Genomic DNA, 25,290 nt, shown 5'->3' with positions numbered 1-25,290 from the left:
ACCGAGATGAGATCCTCAGACCCCTTGTGAGACCATATGCTGGTGCGGTTGGCCCTGGGTTCCTCCTAATGCAAGACAATGCTAGACCTCATGAGGCTGGAGAGTGTCAGCAGTTCCTGCAAGAGGAAGGCATTGATGCTATGGACTGGCCCGCCCGTTCCCCAGACCTGAGTCCAATTGAGCACATCTGGGACATCATGTCTCGCTCCATCCACCAACGCCACGTTGCACCACAGACTGTCCAGGAGTTGGCGGATGCTTTAGTCCAGGTCTGGGAGGAGATTCCTCAGGAGACCATCCGCCACCTCATCAGGAGCATGCCCAGGCGTTGTAGGGAGGTCATACAGGCACGTGGAGGCCACACACACTACTGAGCCTCATTTTGACTTGTTTTAAGGACATTACATCAAAGTTGGATCAGCCTGTAGTGTGGTTTTCCACTTTAATTTTGAGTGTGACTCCAAATCCAGACCTCCATGGGTTGATAAATTGGATTTCCATTGATTATTTTTGTGTGATTTTGTTGTCAGCACATTCAACTATGTAAAGAAAAAAGTATTTCATAAGATTATTTCTTTCATTCAGATCTAGGATGTGTTATTTAAGTGTTCCCTTTATTTTTTTGAGCAGTATATTTCTTTCTTATTCTTGACACTTCTCTCAGTCATATTTAAGGTTAGAACTACCTTTCTAAGTGTTCTGATACTTCTAGCTTGGAGTTGTATTTTTTTGATAACATAGCTACAGCTACTATACTTTTTAATGTGTATAGTATTGCTTGCTAGTTGTGTCCAATCAATTTTGTAACCACTCCCTCTTCAAATTAGGGCTAATTGGAAAAGTTGTTCAAAAGAGGACATTGTATTATTTCTTTGAACTCCCTAACGAAGGCCATGCAGCCGAAACGCGTCTGATTTTTAAAACTTTGTTTCTATTGAACATGCCATACAAATAAAGGCATTTTAATTAATTATATGTAGAGTGCCTTGGTCCTCCTTTCTTTTTAATCATCACTTTCTATTGTGCTTCATTTAGGCTACAGCAGTTTTATGGTAACCAATCAGGTTTACAGTATCAAGTGGACAAGTGTTTTGAAATTTCAACACCATCCCTTGAACTTCTGAGTAACCGAATGCACCCCAGCCAACTTTTTTAGAAATGACAAAATACATAATGTTACCCAATATTTGATTACAAGCGTATCTGGTCTGGATCCCGGCCAATAAATACATCATTTTGTTTATTCATGAGAGACAACCCCTTTAACAAAGGACAAATATGAGGAAACATGTCTTTGAAACTTTCCACTTACAGGAAATGCTCTCTGTCTTTCACACCAACTCAATAGCTGAGGTTAAGATACAGTTGCAAGGACATCTGACACAAGCTCTACAAAGTACATAGGAGGTTCTGATGTACACACACACACACACACACACACACACACACACACACACACACACACACACACACACACACACACACACACACACACACACACACACACAATGGACACTAAACTTACTTTACAGACCAGGGTTAAACAGTTCTTTAAGTTATTACACATGAAAGGAGTAAAACACAAATATTAAGCCTACTGTTGGCCTACTCTGAAAATACCCTACAAATCTTTAAAGTGAGTTTCCCCACTGACAGCGCTTTGAGCATCTGGAATGAAATTGAATTATTATAGGTAAATGTGTGTTGGTAGGTAACTACTCTGGGTGTCTTTAAGCATTAGTGTAGACCTACTTTGAAAATACCCTAATTTCTTCATACTCTTTTCAAACTACTGACTGCTGGTCAGATCATTAAACACATAAAAGCATACAATATAGAAGTAGGATCTGAATTTGAGCCAGTTTGATACAGCGGGAAAATAATCCTGTAGCAACAGAGAAATGTGAATTATTATGTGGATTATAATACATTTACATTTGTGTAGGGGTTGATACATTTTTCATAAGGGATTAGAAATGTACAAACTTCAGAAGTCTTTTTATTTTATTTTGAAGGAAAGTTCTGCAATAGGGTGAAATAATGTATCCATTAAGTGTTTCCTTTTAGAATTAGGCTTAGCCTACTGCACAATTTAAAATTCAACAAAAGGTTTAGAACATGATAAACTTGAGGTAATGGTTCCAGAATCACCAGGTGCATTCATCTTTCAAATCCAAACAAACCTGAATTCATGACGTACTGAAAAGTGAAAACAAGATGAATGCCAACAAATCCACATTCTTCCCCTCTCTGTATGACCAGTCCAACACATGTGGGGATATTTGGACCTCCATTTTGCAGGACCATAATCATTGCAATGCGGAGCAGAAGCAGCAGCAGCAGCATCAGCAGCAGCAGCATCAGCCGGTTAGAGACACGGAGCGGTGGCCTGACACAGGCATCCTAGTGGTGAACAACTACCAACCTCTGGAGGTGTTTAGTCCTCCGACCGGGATCCATGTGGCCAGGAGGAGCGAAATGGACGAAGTCAACGAGCTGGCTATCCTGATGATGGAGTTGGAGTTGGGAGCGCAGATGGGAGAGCCTTTGGATCGCGGGAGATGTAAAATACAGTGCTATTTTTTTTCATATGACAATCTGACTTCAAACGCGCTGTTTCGTATTGTAGGCCTAGTAGGTCTATGCGACAGACAGTTTGGGGCGTCTGATGCTGTTGTCTATTACAATGTTAGACCTCTTTGCAGAATTAGTGCCAGGACTTTATAAATGGATTGATTCTCTTTCCCTCCCATTATAGATGACTTCTTGAGCAACCTTCATACATCTGTCATTCAACAACTGAGAAGAGAAGGATTCAAATCAGGGAAAATCTCATCAGAATAACCTTGACTAACAACTAGTTATGTTCATAAATAAATCCTATATTAAAGTCACAAACCACATTCCCCATCAAACAGCCAATCTGTCATCACTTTTATTGAGTTAATTTGCAAAGATTTAAATCGCATAATCTGGCATCCTGTTTCTCTCTTCAGACTGATGTATCAGCATTCAAATGTGAAATGTGTTCATTTCAACATAAAACTGGTCAGCATCTACAGAACAGACAGAAAGGGGTTCATTGTACAATACAGCAGCTACATGGTAATATAACTGTCCATCCACAACTATGTTGTCAGTCCATCAGCAAAATAAATGCTGGAAACAGAAAAGCAACAGAGTTCTGGTTTGGAGTTACAGTAAGAGAGAGTATTCCTCTTCTATTTACACACAGACACGCTGGACGGGCTAGAAAACCTAATCTCCCAGGGTGCATCTGAAAACAGATAGTCTACTGTACAGGGGGTCAGTAAAAAAAGGAAATCAGGGTGAAAAACTATAATCTACATCTGAAATAATACAATAATGTGTCGTCATGATAAACACAGAAGGAGAAAATATGTTACATTTTTGGGACAACTCTTAATTTTAACAGTTCATTACCTCTCTTATCTTAACATTACAGTCATTTGAGAATTAAAAGTATTTTTTGTTGTTGCAATACCACGTACAATGTGTGAGGTGATATGCGCTTCCACCCATTCTTTGGTATACTGTGACCAAAACGATTACACTCTTCTTCCTGTCACTTGTTCCTCTTATTAAAGATAATCAAACCAGGCTCATCTCAGTCTTGGGTTCCATGTGTAGACTCATGCATGCCATGTCCATCCATTATAATACCAAGAGCCACTGTATGAATCCTATACTGAATAGGAGCACCCTTCAGACAAGGTGTGTTCACTCACTGGGAATGAGAGAATGAAAGCCAGACTCCATGTAGAGGACCAAACTCCAGGACTGGGAGCTGCCCTAACCTTCTCACCTTCCTGTCCAGCAACAGTTAACATAACAGACATATACCTATAGGATAAAGCGCATTTGAGCTGGTTCTCATTCAAAATAAAAAGTTACAGTACAATCATCAAGGAGGAGATAGACTTTCACAATATGATGCAAAGAATGCACTACTGACAGAGCACCTTGGTCTTCAAAGCTCAAAACAATCTTTATGTAGTTAGCAGTGTCCCAGTCCACCACTGACCTCATGTAACAGCATAGTACCATTATACCTACTAGAGGACCTTGTGCCAATCAATCGTGGGGATTTTGTGCATTAAACCATAGATGCACATCTCCAGTCCTAAAATGTCAAAGAGTCAGTCTGGTTTTTGTCTTATCTGACCATTACTAGAAGAAAAAACATTACAGAATGTAGAAATGTATTGTGTAGAACAGATATGACCCTCTGTTATGTAGAATCATTACAGTGCAATATCTACTTTCTGTAACATTGCTGAGTGGATTCTGTGGCCAATTTATGATTTCTTTATGATTTCTAAAGAAAAGAGAAATCTAACTGAGCACTGTGTCAGCGTTTAAAGTGTCTTCTCTCCTTTCTGTTAAGAAACACATTACATTTACAGTTGCGTTAAACTCAGTCCAACTTTACCGTGTCCAAGAAAAGGGCTACAGTATTGGATTTCTGATCATGTTCACGTTGTGAAAGGCAGTTTGGAGACATCGTCAAGAAACAAGTGAACTTGTTGTTGGCGTCCTTCAGATTCAAGTGTTTGTCGACAAAATAATCACAATTTATGAGGCACATGTGTTCTGAAAAGTGTGTTTCTTTCAAACATGGTGTCAGATCTCAACTCACCATTCATATCCATTCATATACAATACCAGCACCTCCTTTTCTTTGGAGAAAATCAACACCCTTCATTAAATCTACTGACTTCAATTGTGCCTAATTTGTGGTCCGATGTTTCAAAACAGACCACTCATGTTGTTTTCAAACTGCTTGAAATGATACTTAGAAGACATGGCTGAGCACAGGAAAGGGGAATCTGACTCAGTTCTCAATTGTCATTGAAGAACATAAGCTAAATCCCCTCTCAGTCAGTGGATGGAATACTCAGGACCATTGGAGATGACAACAAAACAGGTGTCTCTCTTTTAGGTGAAATGTACTTGTTCTATAAAAAGAGCTAAGATACATGGCATCCCTCTACATGCTTATATATACACATTATACAACGGGTGGGTCTAATCCTGAATGCTGATTGGTTAAAACCGCATTCCAGCCGGTGTCTATTCCACAAGTTACCACCGGCTAAATCTATGATGTTAAAATGCCTATTTACTCAGTTCCATATGACTGTGCAATCCACTGTCTCATCATCCCAGCCAAGCAATTTATAAACTTCATCTCCACTATAACAAGCATCTAGACATTATCTCACATTTCCTTTAGACTAACATTTAGTTTTCAACAGCGGAGATTTGTATAAAACTTGCTGTCTGTCTCTCCGACATTTGCAACATTGTTTCAATATTCAAATTCGATCTCCAGCTGTCCCATAGTAATGAACATGTCGGGAGTTGGGACAAGACAGACAGGCAGCGTTTCTCAACAAGTCAAAATCATGAATCAGCTGGTATTATTTTTATGGAAATATACAAAGAAATGTCAATTGAAAAAAGGTAAAACTAAACAAAGTGCAGCTAGTTTGCAGTCTTTCCAGCTTCAGTTTGAAGTGACTGTTAGCTGTGTTGTTGGCTAGCTCCTCTGAACAACATTGTCCTGACAAGTGAGCACATTTTGTATGCCAAGCAAAATCGAGCCTCATTGCTCATTGTTATGGATTTATCCAAATAAATATCTCTAGAAAACAGCTAAAACAAATGCAAATGCAACTAAATTGCTGTTATTCTAGCTGTAAGTTAGCCTTAGTAGGCTAGCTAGAAAGAAAGGGATAAGAACGTTGCCAGCCAGTATGGAAATGGAACATTTAGAACAAACGACTGGGTCGCATACATAAATACAGAAAAAAATGACTGGGTCGCATCCATAAATACAGAACAAAAAGACTGAACGACTGTGTGTCGCGTCTCTACTGTAGCAACCGAACTGAAAGAACGAACGACAAGCCGGCTAGATTTGTGTCGGGACTATATCTTGTGGAAGGATGTAATAGTATGAATAAATTCATCAAAATACAGTTTTATAATGAAAATATGTCAATCATTATTTGAATATGTTGGTAACACATTGTATAAAAGTGATGCCCTCGAAGCCGGTGTTTGGAGGATATAGTGGCACGGTCTGCCTGCCCTTGACTTGGTCTCAGGCCTAACAACAACCCTGCCAATATATCCTCCAAACACCCATGGCTCATTATCACTTCATTCTGATGTTCTGAAGTGGTTGGACCTTTGTGCATGAACATGTGACGAGTCTCTCTGCCTCATCAATTGTTCTATTGATGTCGTGACATACTCCTCTGTGGGTTGCTAAGGTTACTGTCCTGGTTAGAGAAACACTCATCTTTCATTATTACAGGTCTTTTGATGTGGGGATGACATATGTACAATGTAAAGGAACAGGTGGTGTAATGTAACTATAGAGACATCGTTAAGAAGAGATGACTGACAGTTTGAGATAGAACACTTTCACCCTTCAGCAACTCCAAAATAACAGCATGGTGATGAAACACATCAGAGCAACGTGGGATTTTCCCACAATGACAGAGGGGGAGAGAGAGAGAAATAGAAAGAAAGAGGCTTTTATCAGTCTTAATATACAAATGTCAAAAAAGCTGAGTTTGAGAGTTTGTTTAGTCTCTAGTGTAACAGCATGTTCAGAAAAGAGAGTGCTGCAATTCCACCTCCCGGGCCACTAGAGGGAGAGATTACACCTGGAACTCAAACATGTCTGTCTGCTTCTTGGCCAGCTTTGCCACCTCCTGGCGGATGGCCTGGACCAGGGCGGATGTGGAGAGACTGCTGAGTGGGACTCTGTCTCTGGGCTCCCCCGCATCGGGCAGGCTCTGCTGGGACGCAGCGGTGGTCGCGGTGGGGGGTGGCTCCATGGCCTGGCCGTAGTGTAGGGGGAGTCTGGGGGAGCTGCCTTGAGGGTAGCGGGGATGAGGGAAGGCCTCCACATACCCTGGGAGAGCCACCTGGAAGAGAGAGTAGGCCAGGCGTCACCAAAACAACCACACAGGGTTTGATACCCACCTAAATGATAGGAAATACAGCTGATGCTTTGTTTTTGTTTTTATTTTTCAAATTCAAAAACATTATCCTTATTGGATCAGTTTGCTGGGTGAACATTGTCTCTCTTCCACATGTATTACACATATTCAAATGGCTGAAAACAAGGGAAAATATACACAAGCACACTTGGACGAAACTCACACGATAAAATAAATGAAGACGTCAAAATTAAAACGGCGATTAAAATATCTGTGACTTTTAAAAATGGACTTTCGATTCAAACCAAGCATTTGAACTCCACTTCTGGGTTACTTTAGAATGTGGACATGACATGTGCATGACTGTCTGACTCTACACAAAACTAATCAAAGAAAGATCCAAAAGAAAAAAGAAAAGAGGTGTTCATTTAGGAAATGTGCTCAACTACCCCGGTATTTTGCTGTGTCCACTCAACGCCAGCCATACATTCAGTTCAGCAAATGGTTTCTAAATGACACTGGTTCTGCAAAAAGACACTGCGTGAAGACATCTGGTTGAAACAGGCAGACAAACAGGGATACAAAGAACATTCCATACAGAAGAGGAAAGGCCAGTGAGGAAAGGGGAGGTCACATGGTCAATAACAGTGACAGATGGGGAAATGGAAACCATTTCATGTTTAACAGACAGACAGAGACAGAGAGAGTATTGTATAATAGAAAATTAGGAACCACATTTTGCTTAGTGGTAGATGAGGAATGAGCTCACTGTCAATCACTGATAAAGCTCTCTGCAGAGGCTGTCATGAAAATGTCTTCATATTCACTGATGAGTCACATTTTGGTGTCTTACAAACATCCAGGAAAACACATTGAGCTCTGTAACTTATCTTTCCATTAGTTTACATAACAACTCTAAGACTTGGGGCAGGATTGGGCTTTCCCTTGTGTATGGTATGGTTGTGGCTCGAGGTAGAACATACCCTTAAACACAGATTTAGGATCAGAATATTCCACCCCCGTCCTAACTTTACCATAAGGTAACGTATCTGATCCAGGATCAGTGCTGTTAGCAATTTATGTTACTCTTCAATAACACAAACCCCAAAGCAAATCAGTGGGAGGAAAATAGGTTTATTCAAAGAGGGCAAATCATAGATGTTATGCTGAGAGGTAGATGGTCATTCTCCCCTGTCCTCAGTGATGCTCTCTCAGTGATTCTCTCCAGTGGTTCTTTAGCCAGAACAAAAGGACAGCATGTATTTTTGTAACCCAGCCCTAGCCTGTGGTTGACCAATTAGAATTCCTTGCAATAATTCCCTATTACAGAAAAAACACTATTTCCCTTCATCATTATTACTCTATTGACTTCTCGTCCTTTTGACCTCTCATCCTCTGTCTCTGCGTTGCGTATTTATATTTGACCTATTCTTACAGTGGGTAGCTACTTCCCTACGCTGTGAGTGTGGAGAGTAGGGGGGTTCTTACAGAGTCAGCCCACTGGGGGGGCACGTCCTCAGGCTCGGGGGGGTAGGACATCCAGGATGGGCTGTGGTAGGAGGACGGGGGCGTGGAGGCAAAGTACTCAGAGTAACCCGACCGCGAGGCTGGGATGGCGTACACCGCTGTGATGGGGTTTCCTGTGGGGGGGGGGGTTAGGAGGGCGTTATACAGGGGAAATACTACAATGACAACTGCCATTACTAGAAGAAGAATCAAGTTGTTCTACATTTATGACAAACAACAAAGTTAACCTAAACCTAAACCTAAATCCTAACCCTGATTCTAACTCCTAACCCAAATTCTAACTCCTAACCCACCTCCTAACCCAAACTTCTAACCCAAACTCCTAACCCAAGCCCTAACTCCTAACCTAGACCCCCGCAAGGATAATAAAATATACTGCTCAAAAAATAAAGGGAACACTAAAATAACACATCCTAGATCTGAATGAATGAAATAATCTTATTAAATACTTTTTTCTTTACATAGTTGAATGGGCTGACAACAAAATCACACAAAAATAATCAATGGAAATCCAATTTATCAACCCATGGAGGTCTGGATTTGGAGTCACACTCAAAATTAAAGTGGAAAACCACACTACAGGCTGATCCAACTTTGATGTAATGTCCTTAAAACAAGTCAAAATGAGGCTCAGTAGTGTGTGTGGCCTCCATGTGCCTGTATGAACTCCCTACAATGCCTGGGCATGCTCCTGATGAGGTGGCGGATGGTTTCCTGAGGGATCTCCTCCCAGACCTGGACTAAAGCACCCGCCAACTCCTGGACAGTCTGTGGTGCAACGTGGCGTTGGTGGATGGAGCGAGACATGATGTCCCAGATGTGCTCAATTGGATTCAGTTCTGGGGAACGGGCGGGCCAGTCCATAGCATCAATGCCTTCCTCTTGCAGGAACTGCTGACACACTCCAGCCTCATGAGGTCTAGCATTGTCTTGCATTAGGAGGAACCCAGGGCCAACCGCACCAGCATATGGTCTCACAAGGGGTCTGAGGATCTCATCTCGGTACCTAATGGCAGTCAGGCTACCTCTGGTGAGCACATGGAGGGCTGTGTGGCCCCCCAAAGAAATGCCACCCCACACCATGACTGACCCACCGCCAAACCGGTCATGCTGGAGGATGTTGCAGGCAGCAGAACGTTCTCCACGGCGTCTCCAGACTCTGTCACGTCTGTCACATGTGCTCAGTGTGAACCTGCTTCATCTGTGAAGAGCACAGGGCGCCAGTGGCAAATTTGCCAATCTTGGTGTTCTCTGGCAAATGCCAAACGTCCTGCACGGTGTTGGGCTGTAAGCACAACCCCCACCTGTGGACGTCGGGCCCTCATACCACCCTCATGGAGTCTGTTTCTGACCGTTTGAGCAGACACATGCACATTTGTGGCTTGCTGGAGGTCATTTTACAGGGCTCTGGCAGTGCTCCACCTGCTCCTCCTTGCACAAAGGCGGAGGTAGCGGTCCTGCTGCTGGGTTGTTGCCCTCCTACGGCCTCCTCCACGTCTCCTGATGTACTGGCCTGTCTCCTGGTAGCGCCTCCATGCTCTGGACACTACGCTGACAGACACAGCAAACCTTCTTGCCACAGCTCGCATTGATGTGCCATCCTGGTTGAGCTGCACTACCTGAGCCACTTGTGTGGGTTGTAGACTCCGTCTCATGCTACCACTAGAGTGAAAGCACCGCCAGCATTCAAAAGTGACCAAAACATCAGCCAGGAAGCATAGGAACTGAGAAGTTCCTGTTGTCTATTCCATTTGTAGAACAGCATGTGAAATGTATTGTCAATCAGTGTTGCTTCCTAAGTGGACAGTTTGATTTCACAGAAGTGTGATTGACTTGGAGTTACATTGTGTTGTTTAAGTGTTCCCTTTATTTTTTGGAGCAGTGTACATTTAAAAAACAGACAAACAGGTTCTGACCTGAGTAGGTGGACACCGGCTGTTCTGCTGTGACTGAGGGGAGTGCTGCTCTGGAGAGGGGGACTGAGGGGAGTGCTGCTCTGGAGAGGGGGACTGAGGGGAGTGCTGCTCTGGAGAGGGGGACTGAGGGGAGTGCTGCTCTGGAGAGGGGGACTGAGGGGAGTGCTGCTCTGGAGAGAGAGACATAGGGGGCGCTGCTGTCATTATGCTGGGTCTGCATGTCCGTCATGTTGGTCCCAGACTCTGAGATCCTGGCCTTGGACCCCAGGTCAGGCGACGAGCTGAGTCAGAGAGAGATAATGCTCACATCGCAAAATCACATTCACATGCAACACATATTCTTCACCACAAGAGGACAGTGGTGCTCCATATAAGACCCACAGTTACACTGGATTCTCATTGCTATTCATGTCATCTTCCTCTGCACTGATTCTGCTTTCAAATGTGCAGTATACACGACTGAGATCAGTCTGGCCACACTGCATTTACCTGGTGAATATTACCATGTGAATTTGAATGTTGGGGAGTTTAGTGATTCATTTGGGGTGAGAGTGCGGTATAGCGGCTTGGATTCATTTGAGGAAAGGTGAGAATAGTGTCATGGGGCTGTGTGTGTGTGTGTGTGTGTGTGTGTGTGTGTGTGTGTGTGTGTGTGTGTGTGTGTGTGTGTGTGTGTGTGTGTGTGTGTGTGTGTGTGTGTGTGTGTCCTGGCCGTACCGTCTTAGAGAGGTCCCAGGAGGGGGGCCGGTGCGAGGGGGAATAGGGGGTGGAGGAGAGGCCATAACCATGTCAGGAAGCTGGGTGAACCTAAAGGCCTGGAAGAAGACAAGTCAACACACACATGAATAATATAGTGTGGGTTGATGTTTTCTGATAGGAGAAAGTGTCTACTTGTAAAGGTTTAGTCAACTAGAACCAGTACAGTAGTACATTGTGACCTAACATAACCATTCCCAGAGGTTTTATCCTTCCACCCACTCACAGGTTTGGGGAGGCTGCACTGATACATATCTGCTCCGTACGCCGGCACCCACTGCAGCCCTCCTCCCCGGCCACGGCTCATGGTTCCCGGGGCACTGGTCACCACGTCAGAGTAGGGCAGGGGTGGAGGTCCGGGGCTGTAGTGGCCATGGTGGTAACCGTGGTGGGGGTGGGGATGATGGGAGTGGTGGTGGCGTCCGGCTGTGGAGGAGTGTCCCCCTGAGGCCAGGCTGAAGGCCTCCTCCAAGAGCAGGTGCATCTGCTGGCGTACCTCATCGATGGATGGCTGGGAGCTCAACGTGGAGGTCTCTGAGTGACCTTTGACCCCTCTGGGGCAGACATAACCCCCCCGCGGGCCAATCAGACGATCCACGTTGGTCTCCTCAATCAGCTCCGGTTCAGTCTGAAACACAGAGAAAAAGAGGGGAATTAGTTACACACACACACACACACACACACACACACACACACACACACACACACACACACACACACACACACACACACACACACAGCCCAGGAGGTTAGTGGTACCTTAATTGGGGAGTACGGGCTTGTAGTAATGGCTGGAGCAGAACCAGTGGAATGGTATCAAACACATGAAACACATGGCTCCATTGGCGCTGTTCCAGCCATTATTATGAGCCGTCCTCCCTCAGCAGCCTCCACTGATACACTGTTTACACTTCATTAGTACTAGTAGAGCTAATACAGTTCAGACCTGTCAGAGTAGTCATTATCTCCCAGACCTATCAGAGTAGAGTCATTATCTCCCCGACCCATCAGAGTAGAGAGTCATTATCTCCCCGACCTATCAGAGTAGAGTGTCATTATCCCCCAGACCTATCAGAGTAGAGTGTCATTATCTCCCAGACCTATCAGAGTAGAGTGTCATTGTCTCCCAGACCTATCAGAGTAGAGTGTCATTATCTCCCAGACCTATCAGAGTAGAGTGTCATTGTCTCCCAGACCTATCAGAGTAGAGTGTCATTGTCTCCCAGACCTATCAGAGTAGAGTGTCATTATCTCCCAGACCTATCAGAGTAGAGTGTCATTGTCTCTGTCACGGTTGTCGTGGGTTAAGGAGGACCAATATGCAGCAGGACTGGTTTTGTTCATTCTGAACATTTATTAACTCAAAATGATTACCAAAACAACAAAACAAACTCACGAAATACTGACAGTCTTCTCAGGCTCATACATGCTAGACAAAGAACAATCTCCCACCAAAAGACACATACCAACACACCCTAATATATGGGACTCTCAATCAAAGGCAAATGGACAACACATGCCTTCAATTGAGAATCCCAACCCCAATTAACCACACATAGACATACAACAGCTAGATCAATCATAGACATACATAACAAGGAACAGTGCCCAAAAACCCTGGAATACACAAATCAAATCCCCTACAACAAACACACCACCCCGAATACCAAAAAACAAATACCCTCTGCCACGTCCTGACCAAACTACAATACCAATTAACCCTTATACTGGCCAGGACGTGACAGTACCCCCCCCCCCTTAAAAGGTGCTACCCCCGGAACAAAAAAAACAACAACCCCAAACAACAACACAAAAATTCCCCCCTACTAAAGGGAGGGAAGGGAGGGGCTGCCGTCAACGACGGCACTGTGCTACACCCCCCCTCCCCAACCCACCTATATCTGGAGGTGGCTCCTGTTCTGGCCGTTCCGGGCAGTCGGGCCACTCTGGCAGCTCGGGGCAGTCTGGCCAGTCTGGCAGCTCGGGGCAGTCTGGCCAGTCTGGCAGCTCGGGGCAGTCTGGCCGCTCGGGCCAGTCTGGCTACTCTGGCAGCTCGGGCCAGTCTGGCCACTCTGGCAGCTCGGGCCAGTCTGGCCACTCTGGCAGCTCGGGGCAGTCTGGCCACTCTGGCAGCTCGGGGCAGTCTGGCCAGTCTGGCAGCTCGGGGCAGTCTGGCAGCTCGGGGCAGTCTGGCAGCTCGGGGCAGTCTGGCCGCTCGGGCCAGTCTGGCCACTCTGGCAGCTCGGGCCAGTGTGGCCACTCTGGCAGCTCGGGCCAGTCTGGCCACTCTGGCAGCTCGGGCCAGTCTGGCCACTCTGGCAGCTCGGGGCAGTCTGGCCACTCTGGCAGCTCGGGGCAGTCTGGCCACTCTGGCAGCTCGGGGCAGTCTGGCCACTCTGGCAGCTCGGGGCAGTCTGGCCACTCTGTCAGCTCGGGGCAGTCTGGCCACTCTGGCAGCTCGGGGCAGTCTGGCCACTCTGGCATCTCCGGGCAGTCTGGCCACTCTGGCATCTCCGGGCAGTCTGGCCACTCTGGCATCTCCGGGCAGTCTGGCCACTCTGGCATCTCCGGGCAGTCTGGCCACTCTGACATCTCCGGGCAGTCTGGCCACTCTGACATCTCCGGGCAGTCTGGCCACTCTGACATCTCCGGGCAGTCTGGCCACTCTGGCAGCTCCTGACTAGTGGGTGGCTCTGGCGATTCCTCACTGACGGGCGGCTCTGGCGACTCTTGACTGACGGGCGGCTCTGGCGACTCTTGACTGACGGGCGGCTCTGGCGACTCTTGACTGACGGGCGGCTCTGGCGACTCTTGACTGACGGGCGGCTCTGGCGACTCTTGACTGACGGGCGGCTCTGGCGACTCTTGACTGACGGGCGGCTCTGGCGACTCTTGACTGACGGGCGGCTCTGGCGACTCTTGACTGACGGGCGGCTCTGGCGACTCTTGACTGACGGGCGGTTCTGGCGACTCTTGACTGACGGGCGGTTCTGGCGACTCTTGACTGACGGGCGGTTCTGGCGACTCTTGACTGACGGGCGGTTCTGGCGACTCTTGACTGACGGGCGGTTCTGGCGACTCTTGACTGACGGGCGGTTCTGGCGACTCTTGACTGACGGGCGGTTCTGGCGACTCTTGACTGACGGGCGGTTCTGGCGACTCTTGACTGACGGGCGGTTCTGGCGACTCTTGACTGACGGGCGGTTCTGGCGACTCTTGACTGACCGGGCCGGGCGGTTCTGGCGACTCTTGACTGACGGGCGGTTCTGGCGACTCTTGACTGACGGGCGGTTCTGGCGACTCTTGACTGACGGGCAGTTCTGGCGACTCTTGACTGACGGGCAGTTCTGGCGACTCTTGACTGACGGGCAGTTCTGGCGACTCTTGACTGACGGGCAGTTCTGGCGACTCTTGACTGACGGGCAGTTCTGGCGACTCTTGACTGACGGGCAGTTCTGGCGACTCTTGACTGACGGGCAGTTCTGGCGACTCTTGACTGACGGGCAGTTCTGGCGACTCTTGACTGACGGGCAGTTCTGGCGACTCTTGACTGACGGGTAGTTCTGGCGACTGTTGACTGGCGGGCAGCTCTGGTGACTGTTGACTGGCGGGCAGCTCTGGTGACTCTTGACTGGCGGGCAGCCCTGGCGACTTTAGACTGGCGAGGCTGGGTTTACGCACTAGATGCCTTGTGCGTGGTGCTGGTACTGGGCGTACCAGACTGGGAACACGCACCTCCAGGCTAGTGCGGGGAGCGGGAACAGGACGAGTCGGACTGGGCTGACGCACTTGAAGCCTGGTGCGTGACGCTGGTACTGGAGGTATCCGCCTGGGAACACGCGCCTCAGAGCTAGTGCGGGGAGCGGGAACAGGACGAGTCGGACTGGGCTGACGAACTGGAGGCCTGGTGCGTGGTGCTGGTATTATCCTCACCAGCCAACTAGCACGCCTCTCAGGACTATTAATAAAGGCTAACACAGGTGAAAACATTAGGACACGCTCGGTAGGGCGAATGTCGTGCCTAATGCACCAACACAGTAGCTCTCTCATCCTTTTCTCCTCCAATTTTCCCATCAATTCCTTTATCGTCTCTGTTTCTCTCACCTCCCATTTTTCCCCGACTAGCTCTGGTTCCATCTTCGGCTCCGTCGATCTGTCCGTTTGCCCCACCCCAAAATTTTCTTGGGGGTGCCTCTCCAGTTTAAACGCCAGTCGCGTTCCTCGGTTCTCACCGAATTCCCCTCGCTCCTTCCTCTGCTGCTTGGTCCATTGTTGGTGGGAGATTCTGTCACGGTTGTCGTGGGTTAAGGAGGACCAATATGCTGCAGGACTGGTTTTGTTCATTCTGAACATTTATTAACTCAAAATGATTACCAAAACAACAAAACAAACTCACGAAATACTGACAGTCTTCTCAGGCTCATACATGCTAGACAAAGAACAATCTCCCACCAAAAGACACATACCAACACACCCTAATATATGGGACTCTCAATCAAAGGCAAATGGACAACACCTGCCTTCAATTGAGAGTCCCAACCCCAATTAACCACACATAGACATACAACAGCTAGATCAATCATAGACATGCATAACAAGGAACAGTGCCCAAAAACCCCGGAATACACAAATCAAATCCCCTACAACAAACACACCACCCCGAATACCATAAAACAAATACCCTCTGCCACAGTCCTGACCAAACTACAATACCAATTAACCCTTATACTGGACGTGACAGTCTCCCAGACCTATCAGAGTAGAGAGTCATTTTAGTGCTCTCTGAGGCTCAAACAAAAACTCTCCATTCACTTTATTAGCACCCTGCAAACCGTTGATGCTGCCCCGGTTTAATTGGCGTTAGGGAGCCATGTTCTTTACACAGAAACACACCACAACCCCAAAGATACTCATGACTAGTACTTTCTCTTTACAGCACTGAAGGACTATCCCACATTGCATTGCAAAACCCCCATTTCATGATTTAGGAGCACAGTGCTACAACGGCAAATGAACAGTCTCCTGATAGCTGGATGGAATGCCACTGACTCAACCAGAGATGGTCAGATGAGAAATGTTCAAGTGGCTTTAACGATTCAGGAAGCTATACTAGTGACTCATCCTGGCTGTGCGTTGTTGTTGAGAAGATGCTGACTAAGTTAGCCAGAGCTGCTTAATGGTACACTGTAGTACTGTAATATATCACATGAATAGGTGTTCAGTATTCCTCCAGTGGAACTGCTATCTCTCTGGTTGGCCTCTGCAGGGTAGTGCTACCGGGACAGTTTTGTACGGAGTGTGAGTTGTGTTTCTGTTTATCTCTCCATCTCCTCCTTCCCTCTCCTTGTCCCGCCCCCCGTAGATTAATTGTGGCGATAAACAATCTGGCAAATCACTGTAGAAGTAATTAAGCACTGCGGTAAACTACTGGAGGTCTGTGTGTGTTAGCCTACTGTTATATATCTCTCTCTCTCACTCTCTCACTCACTCTCTCACTCACTCACTCACTCCCTCCCTTTTCTCACCCACGCTCTGTGCTCGCTCTGCTCTCTCTATGTCCACCCCTCCCTCCTTGCTTTCTCCCTCCAGCCTCTCTCTTCCTCCATCCCACTCTCTCTCAGGGTGATAAATGAGTTGGATCTGAGGGTGCCCTACTTCCTGTGCTAGTGGAAGGGAGCAGCCACAGGAGACCTGGTGCAGCCGCCTCATAAATCAGTTCCCTCGCAACACGGACAGGCGGAGACGTGGATCCGCAGTGATATGGCCCGCAGAGCAAGCGTTCCCACTGTAATCAATAGAGCCAGTCCTTCTGCAAGGAGCTGACCGACCGCGCTAGCACCCTATTTTTTTGCAGGCTGACACGGTTGTTACGGTTACTGCAAGGAGGCTATGTTTCACTCCCACGGGAGTTAGAGAAGAGGCAGAACAGTGGAGGGAGGAGGTGGAGGTAGACAGGGAGCACAACAATGGAGGGAGGAGGTGGAGGAAGACAGGGGGCAGAACAGTGGAGGGAGGAGGTGGAGGAAGACGGGGCAGAACAGTGGAGGGAGGAGGTGGAGGAAGACAGGAGCAGAACAGTGGAGGGAGGAGGTGGAGGAAGACAGGAGCAGAACAGTCGAGGGAGGAGGTGGAGGAAGACAGGGGCAGAACAGTGGAGGGAGGAGGTGGAGGAAGACAGGAGCAGAACAGTCGAGGGAGGAGGTGGAGGAAGACAGGAGCAGAACAGTCGAGGGAGGAGGTGGAGGAAGACAGGAGCAGAACAGTCGAGGGAGGAGGTGGAGGAAGACAGGGAGCACAACATTGGAGGGAGGAGGTGGAGGAAGACGGGGCAGAACAGTGGAGGGAGGAGGTGGAGGAAGACAGGAGCAGAACAGTGGAGGGAGGAGGTGGAGGAAGACAGGAGCAGAACAGTGGAGGGAGGAGGTAGAGGAAGACAGGGGGCAGAACAGTGGAGGGAGGAGGTGGAGGAAGACAGGGGGCAGAACAGTGGAGGGAGGAGGTGGAGGAAGACAGGAGCAGAACAGTGGAGGGAGGAGGTAGAGGAAGACAGGGGGCAGAACAGTGGAGGGAGGAGGTGGAGGAAGACAGGGGGCAGAACAGTGGAGGGAGGAGGTAGAGGAAGACGGGGCAGAACAGTGGAGGGAGGAGGTGGAGGAAGAGTATGAAGACCAGTTGCTAGGGAGGAAATGATGTTTCTCTATGTAGAGGATATTGACAAAATACTCAAAGAGTTGTTACTGTCTGTGGTAAATGTGATACATATTCTATTAGCTGTAATATGTGGTTATTGTTAAAACCAATGTCTGAGATGATTAGATAAATTAAAGGAGAGAAAGACACTATGCTGTTCTGTTTGTAAAGTAGGAGCTTACTGTAAAACTCCCTCGTTCTCTTTGTTTGTAAATGAAAGGTTAAAGGTTGTAAGATTTTAACAGTGTTGTGAGTGTCTTAGAGATAATTGTGGTGTTTGTTAAGTAGTGATCTGAAACACTACTTTAGCCTCTTGATATTCTAACTGCATCTGTCTAGCATCATCTACGCAGCAACAGTATCACACCACAGGAGAGGAGAGGAGAGGAGAGGAGAGGAGAGGAGAGGAGAGGAGAGGAGAGGAGAGGAGAGGAGAGGAGAGGAGAGAGCAACGTCTGAAATGTATCATCAACCAAAACTATAAAGAACACCTTATGAGTCTACCACTATCAACCATTAAGCAACTCCTTCACTGCAGTCTGGTATGGTTAACTTCAACCACACCTGTATGTGGGTAGTCCAGTTCCTATCTGAGACTTTGTAAGGTCATGACCCCTGGAGAGCTCTATTAGGGGTGCATTCAGGAATGCAATATGTTGTGATGTTGAATGGAACTCACCTCTACAACTTAAGACAACTGCCTTGAATGCAACAGTACCCTGCCAGAGGTACTACAAACAGACAGTTCACTACCCAGTGATGTGTCTGTTGTGAAACATGCACTAGTCTGAATCATTCCAAGTCAACACTTTTTGCAGCAAGCAGTGAATGTGTTTCTGTTTATTTTGCCTCAGCACCATACAAAACATTTGGAGCGTGCAGGTATATATATGTTTGTTTGTTTGCAACAGGAAGCTGTTGTCTCCAGTCACCTGGGGATGTTAGCTATTTTTGGATAGTAAATCAACTCTAAAATGAATGGTTTTAACGACTGTGGACATGTAAGCTACAGTGTACAGTGTCATGAAAAAGTATTTGCCCCCTTTTAAATGTTCTCTATTTTTGCATATTTTTGATACTGAATGTTGTCAGATCTTCAACAAAAAACTAATGTTAGATAAAGGGAATCTGAGTTTACAAATAACAAAAAAAACATACTTGCATGCAGGACTGCTTTTTCTCAGCGACATTTGTGGGTTTACAAGCATGAACTGCTCGTTTCAAGTCAAAGAGAAAATTAGAAAGGGGGCAGTACTTTTTCACGACACTGTATCTGCCACAGTCCTGGGTTCAAATACTATTTGAAATCATTTCAAATACTTTAGCTGGCTGGCCCAATGGAATCAATAACATTGTTGCAAAGCCCACCCATCTGCCACCTCAAACCTCGCCCATCTGCCATTCCAAACCCCGCCCATCTGCCATTCCAAACCCCGCCCATCTGCCATTCCAAACCCCGCCCATCTGCCATTCCAACCCGCCCATCTGCCACTCAAAACCCTGCCCATCTGCCACTCCAAACCCCGCCCATCTGCCACTCCAAACCCATCATGCTACTGCAAATGCTCTAAGTAACAGAAATATTTTAAATAGTGTTTGAACCCCAGTCTGCTTCTGAGACACAGAACACCTGATTAAACCCATCCAGTTCAGATAGGGTCAGTGGGTCGGGACCAGGGTCAGGACCAGGGTCAGGGCCAGTGGGTCGGGACCAGGGTCAGGACCAGTGGGTCGGGACCAGGGTCGGGACCAGGGTCAGGACCAGTGGGTCGGGACCAGGGTCGGGACCAGGGTCAGGACCAGTGGGTCAGGACCAGGCTCAGGACAAGTGGGTCGGGACCAGGGTCAGGACCAGGGTAAGGGGAGTGGGACTCACGTCGTAGCCGCTGTTCCTGATGCCTCTCCTGGGTCTCTCCCTCATAACCAGCAGGTCCATCTCTGTTCCTCCGGTACTCGGGCTGTTCAGGCTCTGCCTGCTCCGATAGGTCCGCTGCCTCACCTGAGAGTGTCTGCCAATCACAGAGTGTTACAGAGCTCGAATCAAACAGCCAATAAGAAGAGGAATGTGTTGCTCAAACGAGTGCAACAAACCGCCTTAGACAATACAGTTAACTAGGAGAAACTCCTGGTTTCATTATCATCGTCATGGTCATCGTCTTCTTCGTCATCAACCTCATCATCATCAGCAGCAACAATGTCACCATGAATCAACATTCTATTATGTTCTATAGGCCTTTCCACCTACACTACCGTTCAACAGTCTGGGGTCACTTAGAAATGTCCTTGTTTTTGAAAGAAAAGCACATTTTTTGTCTATTAAAATAACATAAAATTGATCAGAAATACAGTGTAGACATTGTTAATGTAGTAAATGACTATTATAGCTGGGAACGGCAGATTTTTTATGGAATATCTACATAGGCGTACAGAAGCCCATTATCAGCAACCATCACTCCTGTGTTCCAATGGCACGTTGTGTTAGCTAATCCAAGTTTATCATTTTAAAAGGCTAATTCATCATTAGAAAACCCTTTCGCAATTATGTTAGCACAGCTGAAAACTGTTGTTCTGATTAAAGAAGCAATACAACTGGCCTTCTTTAGACTTGTTGAGTATCTAGAGCATCAGCATTTGTGGGTTCGATTACAGGCTCAAAATGGCCAGAAACAAATAACTTTCTTCTGAAACTCGTCAGTCTATTCTTGTTCTGAGAAATGAAGGCTATTCCATGCAAGAAATTGCCAAGAAACTGAAGATCTCGTACAACGCTGCGTACTACTCCCTTCACAGAACAGCGCAAACTGGCTCTAACCAGAATAGAAAGAGGAGTGGGAGGCCCCGGTGCACAACTGAGCAAGAGGACAAGTACATTAGAGTGTCTAGTTTGAGAAACAGACGCCTCACACGTCCTCAACTGGCAGCTTCATTAAATAGTACCCGCAAAACACCAGTCTCAACGTCAACAGTGAAGAGGCGACTCCGGGATGCTGGCCTTCTAGGCAGAGTTGCAAAGAAAAAGCCATATCTCAGACTGGCCAATAAAAACAAAAGATTAAGATGGGCAAAATAACACAGACACTGGACAGAAGAAGATTGGAAAAAAGTGTTATGGACAGACGACTAAGTTTGAGGTGTTCGGATCACAAAGAAGAACATTCGTGAGACACAGAAAAAAATTCAAATATGCTGGAGGCAATGTGATGGTCTGGGGGTGCTTTGGTGGTGGTAAAGTGGGAGATTTGTACAGGGTAAAAGGGATCTTGAAGAAGGAAGGCTATCACTCCATTTTGCAACGCCATGCCCTACCCTGTGGACGGGGCTTCATTGGAGCCAATTTCCTTCTACAACAGGACAAGGACCCAAAGCACAGCTCCAAACTATGCAATAACTATTTAGGGAAGAAGCAGTCAGCTGGTATTCTGTCTATAATGGAGTGGCCAGCACAGTCACCGGATCTCAACCCTATTGAGCTGTTCTGGGAGCAGCTTGACCGTATGGTAGGTAAGAAGTGCCCATCAAGCCAATCCAACTTGTCGGAGGTGCTTCAGGAAGCATGGGGTGAGATCTCTTCAGATTACCTCAACAAATTGACAACTAGAATGCCAAAGGTCTGCAAGGCTGTAATTGCTGCAAATGGAGGATTCTTTGACAAAAACAAAGTTTGAAGGACGCAATGATTTTTAATTGAAATAATAATTGTGTCCTTCAAACTTTGCTTTGTTGACAAGGTTATACATTTGTTGACAAGGTTATAAATTGTCTTGACTATATTTCCTATTAATTTTGAAACTCATTTTATGTACTGTATGTTTTCATGGAAAACAAGGACATTTCTAAGTGACCCCAAACTGTTGAATGGTAGTGTAAGTCTGAACATAATATCTCCTGAACATAATATCTCCTGTATCTCCTGAACATAATATCTCCTGAACATAATATCTCCTCTGCCAGATTGATTTGACATAATCCTGTGTTTTTCAATCACATATCCCTGCCAGCCAATGCTGAAACTCCTAAAACGCCATCATAATGAGGAGGTAATATGTATGACACAGCATAATGCAATATTGATACATATTTTCCATTCTGTTGAACAAGATGCTTATCAGTGAACATGCTCTGGGAGTGTTATCTCATCACTCATCACAGTCCTATCAGCAGGCTGAGCATGACTGTAGAGTCTGTCAAACATGTGTCTATGGGAAACATCTCAAGCTCACTTCACCAGAACCAAAGATGATAGAGACAGGAGAGAGGAGACAGGAGACAGGAGAGAGGAGACAGGAGAGAGGAGACAGGAGAGAGGAGACAGGAGACAGGAGAGAGGAGACAGGATACAGGAGAGAGGAGACAGAAGAGAGGAGAGGGGAGAAAGGAGACAGAAGAGAGAAGACAGAAGAGAGGAGAAAGGAGACAAGAGAGAGGACACAGGAGAGAGGAGACAGGAGGAGGAGAGAGGAGACAGGACACAGGAGAGAGGAGACAGGAGGAGGAGGGCAACAAGCAGTGAATATGAAGTCTGGTTCTCCAGAGAAACAGAGCGATGAAAACCACAAAACCATCACCTAAACAACACCAACCCAAACATCTGCCTTTCCTTTCTCTTCCTGTACAGTGTGTGTGTGTGTGTGTGTGTGTGTGTGTGTGTGTGTGTGTGTGTGTGTGTGTGTGTGTGTGTGTGTGTGTGTGTGTGTGTGTGTGTGTGTGTGTGTGTGAGTGCCTGTGTGCAAGCCTGTGTGTTATGTATGCGTATGTGTTTTTCCCTCATCGGCATCCATAACAAACCAAAGCTATTTGTCTCTCTGTCTACATCAGTAGCAAATGATGGCACGACAGAGCAGGGCAGAGCCGGCCCAATGGAGAGCCCCTTATGGGCTCCTCTGCTCTGAGACAAGTACACCAAATCCCCTTATCTCCAGACTGGAGGAGCAGAGAACCAGAGGACCAGGTGCCAGAGCCCAGCACCATCCCAGAGACAGGAGGGGATTAGTCTGATTAAAGAGGCCTGATGAGGCCCTCCTCTGGATCACAGAAAGATGATAATGAAACAATTAGACAGACAGACTGCCGTGCTGAGGAAGCATTTATAGAGAGGGAGGGTTAGATGAGGGCATGGAACTGCAGACAGACAACTGGCGAATGACGCTGCGTGACAGACAGAGAGAGTGCCAATCAATGTCCTTGAAAAGCATTGGAGGAGGGACAATCAAACTACCCACCTACAACTCAACATATATCCCCATCCCCTCCTCTTTCCCCTCACACCCTCCCCCATCTCACCTCCTGCTGGACTTGACGTAGGTGGATGCCCGGTCTTCATCAGGCTCCAGTGGTGGGCCATGCTCTCCTGTTGCCCTCTCATGTCCGTGTCTCTGTGCCAGCGCCCTGCTCCCACTCCCATCCGCTGAGGGGTAGTCATAGTAGCCTTTCCTCTTAGCCTTCAGCCTCAGCTTGTTCCTGTAGTGCTCTATGTCGGACTTCTGCTTCAGAGCTAGGTTCACCTGGAGAAGGGAGGGAGGCAGGGAGGCAGGGAGGGAGAAAAAGCACAGACATGTAAAAAGTGTGTGTTTGTGCGTGTACGCATGTGTGCGTGCGTGTGTGTGCGTGTGTTTGTCTCACCTCTCCATTTCCATTGAGGATGGCTGAGTCTTGGCTGCGGTCAGAGGAGGCGGGGTGTGAATAGGTGGGCGGAGCAGTCATGGGCTTTATGGAAATAAGCTGCAGGGAACCAAACGAGGTGTCGTAGGGATCTGAACAAAGAACAAGGAGTTAATACACACTCAGCACAAAGAACAAGGAGTTAATACACACTCAGCACAAAGAACAAGGAGTTAATACACACTCAGCACAAAGAACAAGGAGTTAATACACACTCAGCACAAAGAACAAGGAGTTAATACACACTCACCACAAAGAACAAGGAGTTAATACACACTCAGCACAAAGAACAAGGAGTTAATACACACTCACCACAAAGAACAAGGAGTTAATACACACTCAGCACAAAGAACAAGGAGTTAATACACACTCAGCACAAAGAACAAGGAGTTAATACACACTCACCACAAAGAACAAGGAGTTAATACACACTCAGCACAAAGAACAAGGAGTTAATACACACTCAGCACAAAGAACAAGGAGTTAATACACACTCAGCACAAAGAACAAGGAGTTAATACACACTCAGCACAAAGAACAAGGAGTTAATACACACTCAGCACAAAGAACAAGGAGTTAATACACACTCAGCACAAAGAACAAGGAGTTAATACACACTCACCACAAAGAACAAGGAGTTAATACACACTCAGCACAAAGAACAAGGAGTTAATACACACTCAGCACAAAGAACAAGGAGTTAATACACACTCAGCACAAAGAACAAGGAGTTAATACACACTCAGCACAAAGAACAAGGAGTTAATACACACTCACCACAAAGAACAAGGAGTTAATACACACTCAGCACAAAGAACAAGGAGTTAATACACACTCACCACAAAGAACAAGGAGTTAATACACACTCAGCACAAAGAACAAGGAGTTAATACACACTCAGCACAAAGAACAAGGAGTTAATACACACTCACCACAAAGAACAAGGAGTTAATACACACTCACCACAAAGAACAAGGAGTTAATACACACTCACCACAAAGAACAAGGAGTTAATACACACTCACCACAAAGAACAAGGAGTTAATACACACACACCACAAAGAACAAGGAGTTAATACACACTCAGCACAAAGAACAAGGAGTTAATACACACTCAGCACAAAGAACAAGGAGTTAATACACACTCACCACAAAGAACAAGGAGTTAATACACACTCAGCACAAAGAACAAGGAGTTAATACACACTCAGCACAAAGAACAAGGAGTTAATACACACTCACCACAAAGAACAAGGAGTTAATACACACTCACCACAAAGAACAAGGAGTTAATACACACTCACCACAAAGAACAAGGAGTTAATACACACTCACCACAAAGAACAAGGAGTTAATACACACTCACACAAACCACAAAGAACAAGGAGTTAATACACACTCACCACAAAGAACAAGGAGTTAATACACACTCACCACAAAGAACAAGGAGTTAATACACACTCACCACAAAGAACAAGGAGTTAATACACACTCACCACAAAGAACAAGGAGTTAATACACACTCACCAGAAAGAACAAGGAGTTAATACACACTCACCACAAAGAACAAGGAGTTAATACACACTCACACACACCACAAAGAACAAGGAGTTAATACACACTCACCACAAAGAACATGGTTTTAATACACACTCACCACAAAGAACAAGGAGTTAATACACACTCACCACAAAGAACAAGGAGTTAATACACACTCACCACAAAGAACAAGGAGTTAATACACACTCAGCACAAAGAACAAG

At 46.4% G+C, this 25,290-nt stretch overlaps 1 protein-coding gene across 4 annotated transcripts in view; it reads right to left on the bottom strand.

The window, feature by feature from the left end:
- Positions 1-6,055: 6,055 nt before the first annotated feature.
- The window catches only part of LOC115166846 (UPF0606 protein KIAA1549L), a 155,350-nt gene continuing 136,115 nt past the window's right edge, over positions 6,056-25,290 (bottom strand). For 3 of the 4 annotated variants that reach the window (XM_029720717.1, XM_029720721.1, XM_029720719.1), the window contains 8 exons: positions 23,489-23,619; positions 23,150-23,370; positions 19,746-19,878; positions 11,406-11,807; positions 11,141-11,238; positions 10,424-10,704; positions 8,469-8,620; positions 6,056-6,965 (listed from right to left, as the gene is read on the bottom strand). In XM_029720717.1, the coding sequence (XP_029576577.1) occupies positions 6,696-6,965; positions 8,469-8,620; positions 10,424-10,704; positions 11,141-11,238; positions 11,406-11,807; positions 19,746-19,878; positions 23,150-23,370; positions 23,489-23,619 (1,688 nt within the window). In that variant the 3' untranslated portion in view covers positions 6,056-6,695. Of the gene's footprint in view, positions 6,966-7,406; positions 7,505-8,468; positions 8,621-10,423; positions 10,705-11,140; positions 11,239-11,405; positions 11,808-19,745; positions 19,879-23,149; positions 23,371-23,488; positions 23,620-25,290 lie in introns of those variants that run through there. The other variant, XM_029720718.1, reaches the window with a different exon arrangement.

This window comes from Salmo trutta, chromosome 29, assembly GCF_901001165.1.
Source record: "Salmo trutta chromosome 29, fSalTru1.1, whole genome shotgun sequence".
Classification (NCBI taxonomy): domain Eukaryota; kingdom Metazoa; phylum Chordata; class Actinopteri; order Salmoniformes; family Salmonidae; genus Salmo; species Salmo trutta.
This window is presented reverse-complemented; position numbering and strand designations above follow the sequence as displayed.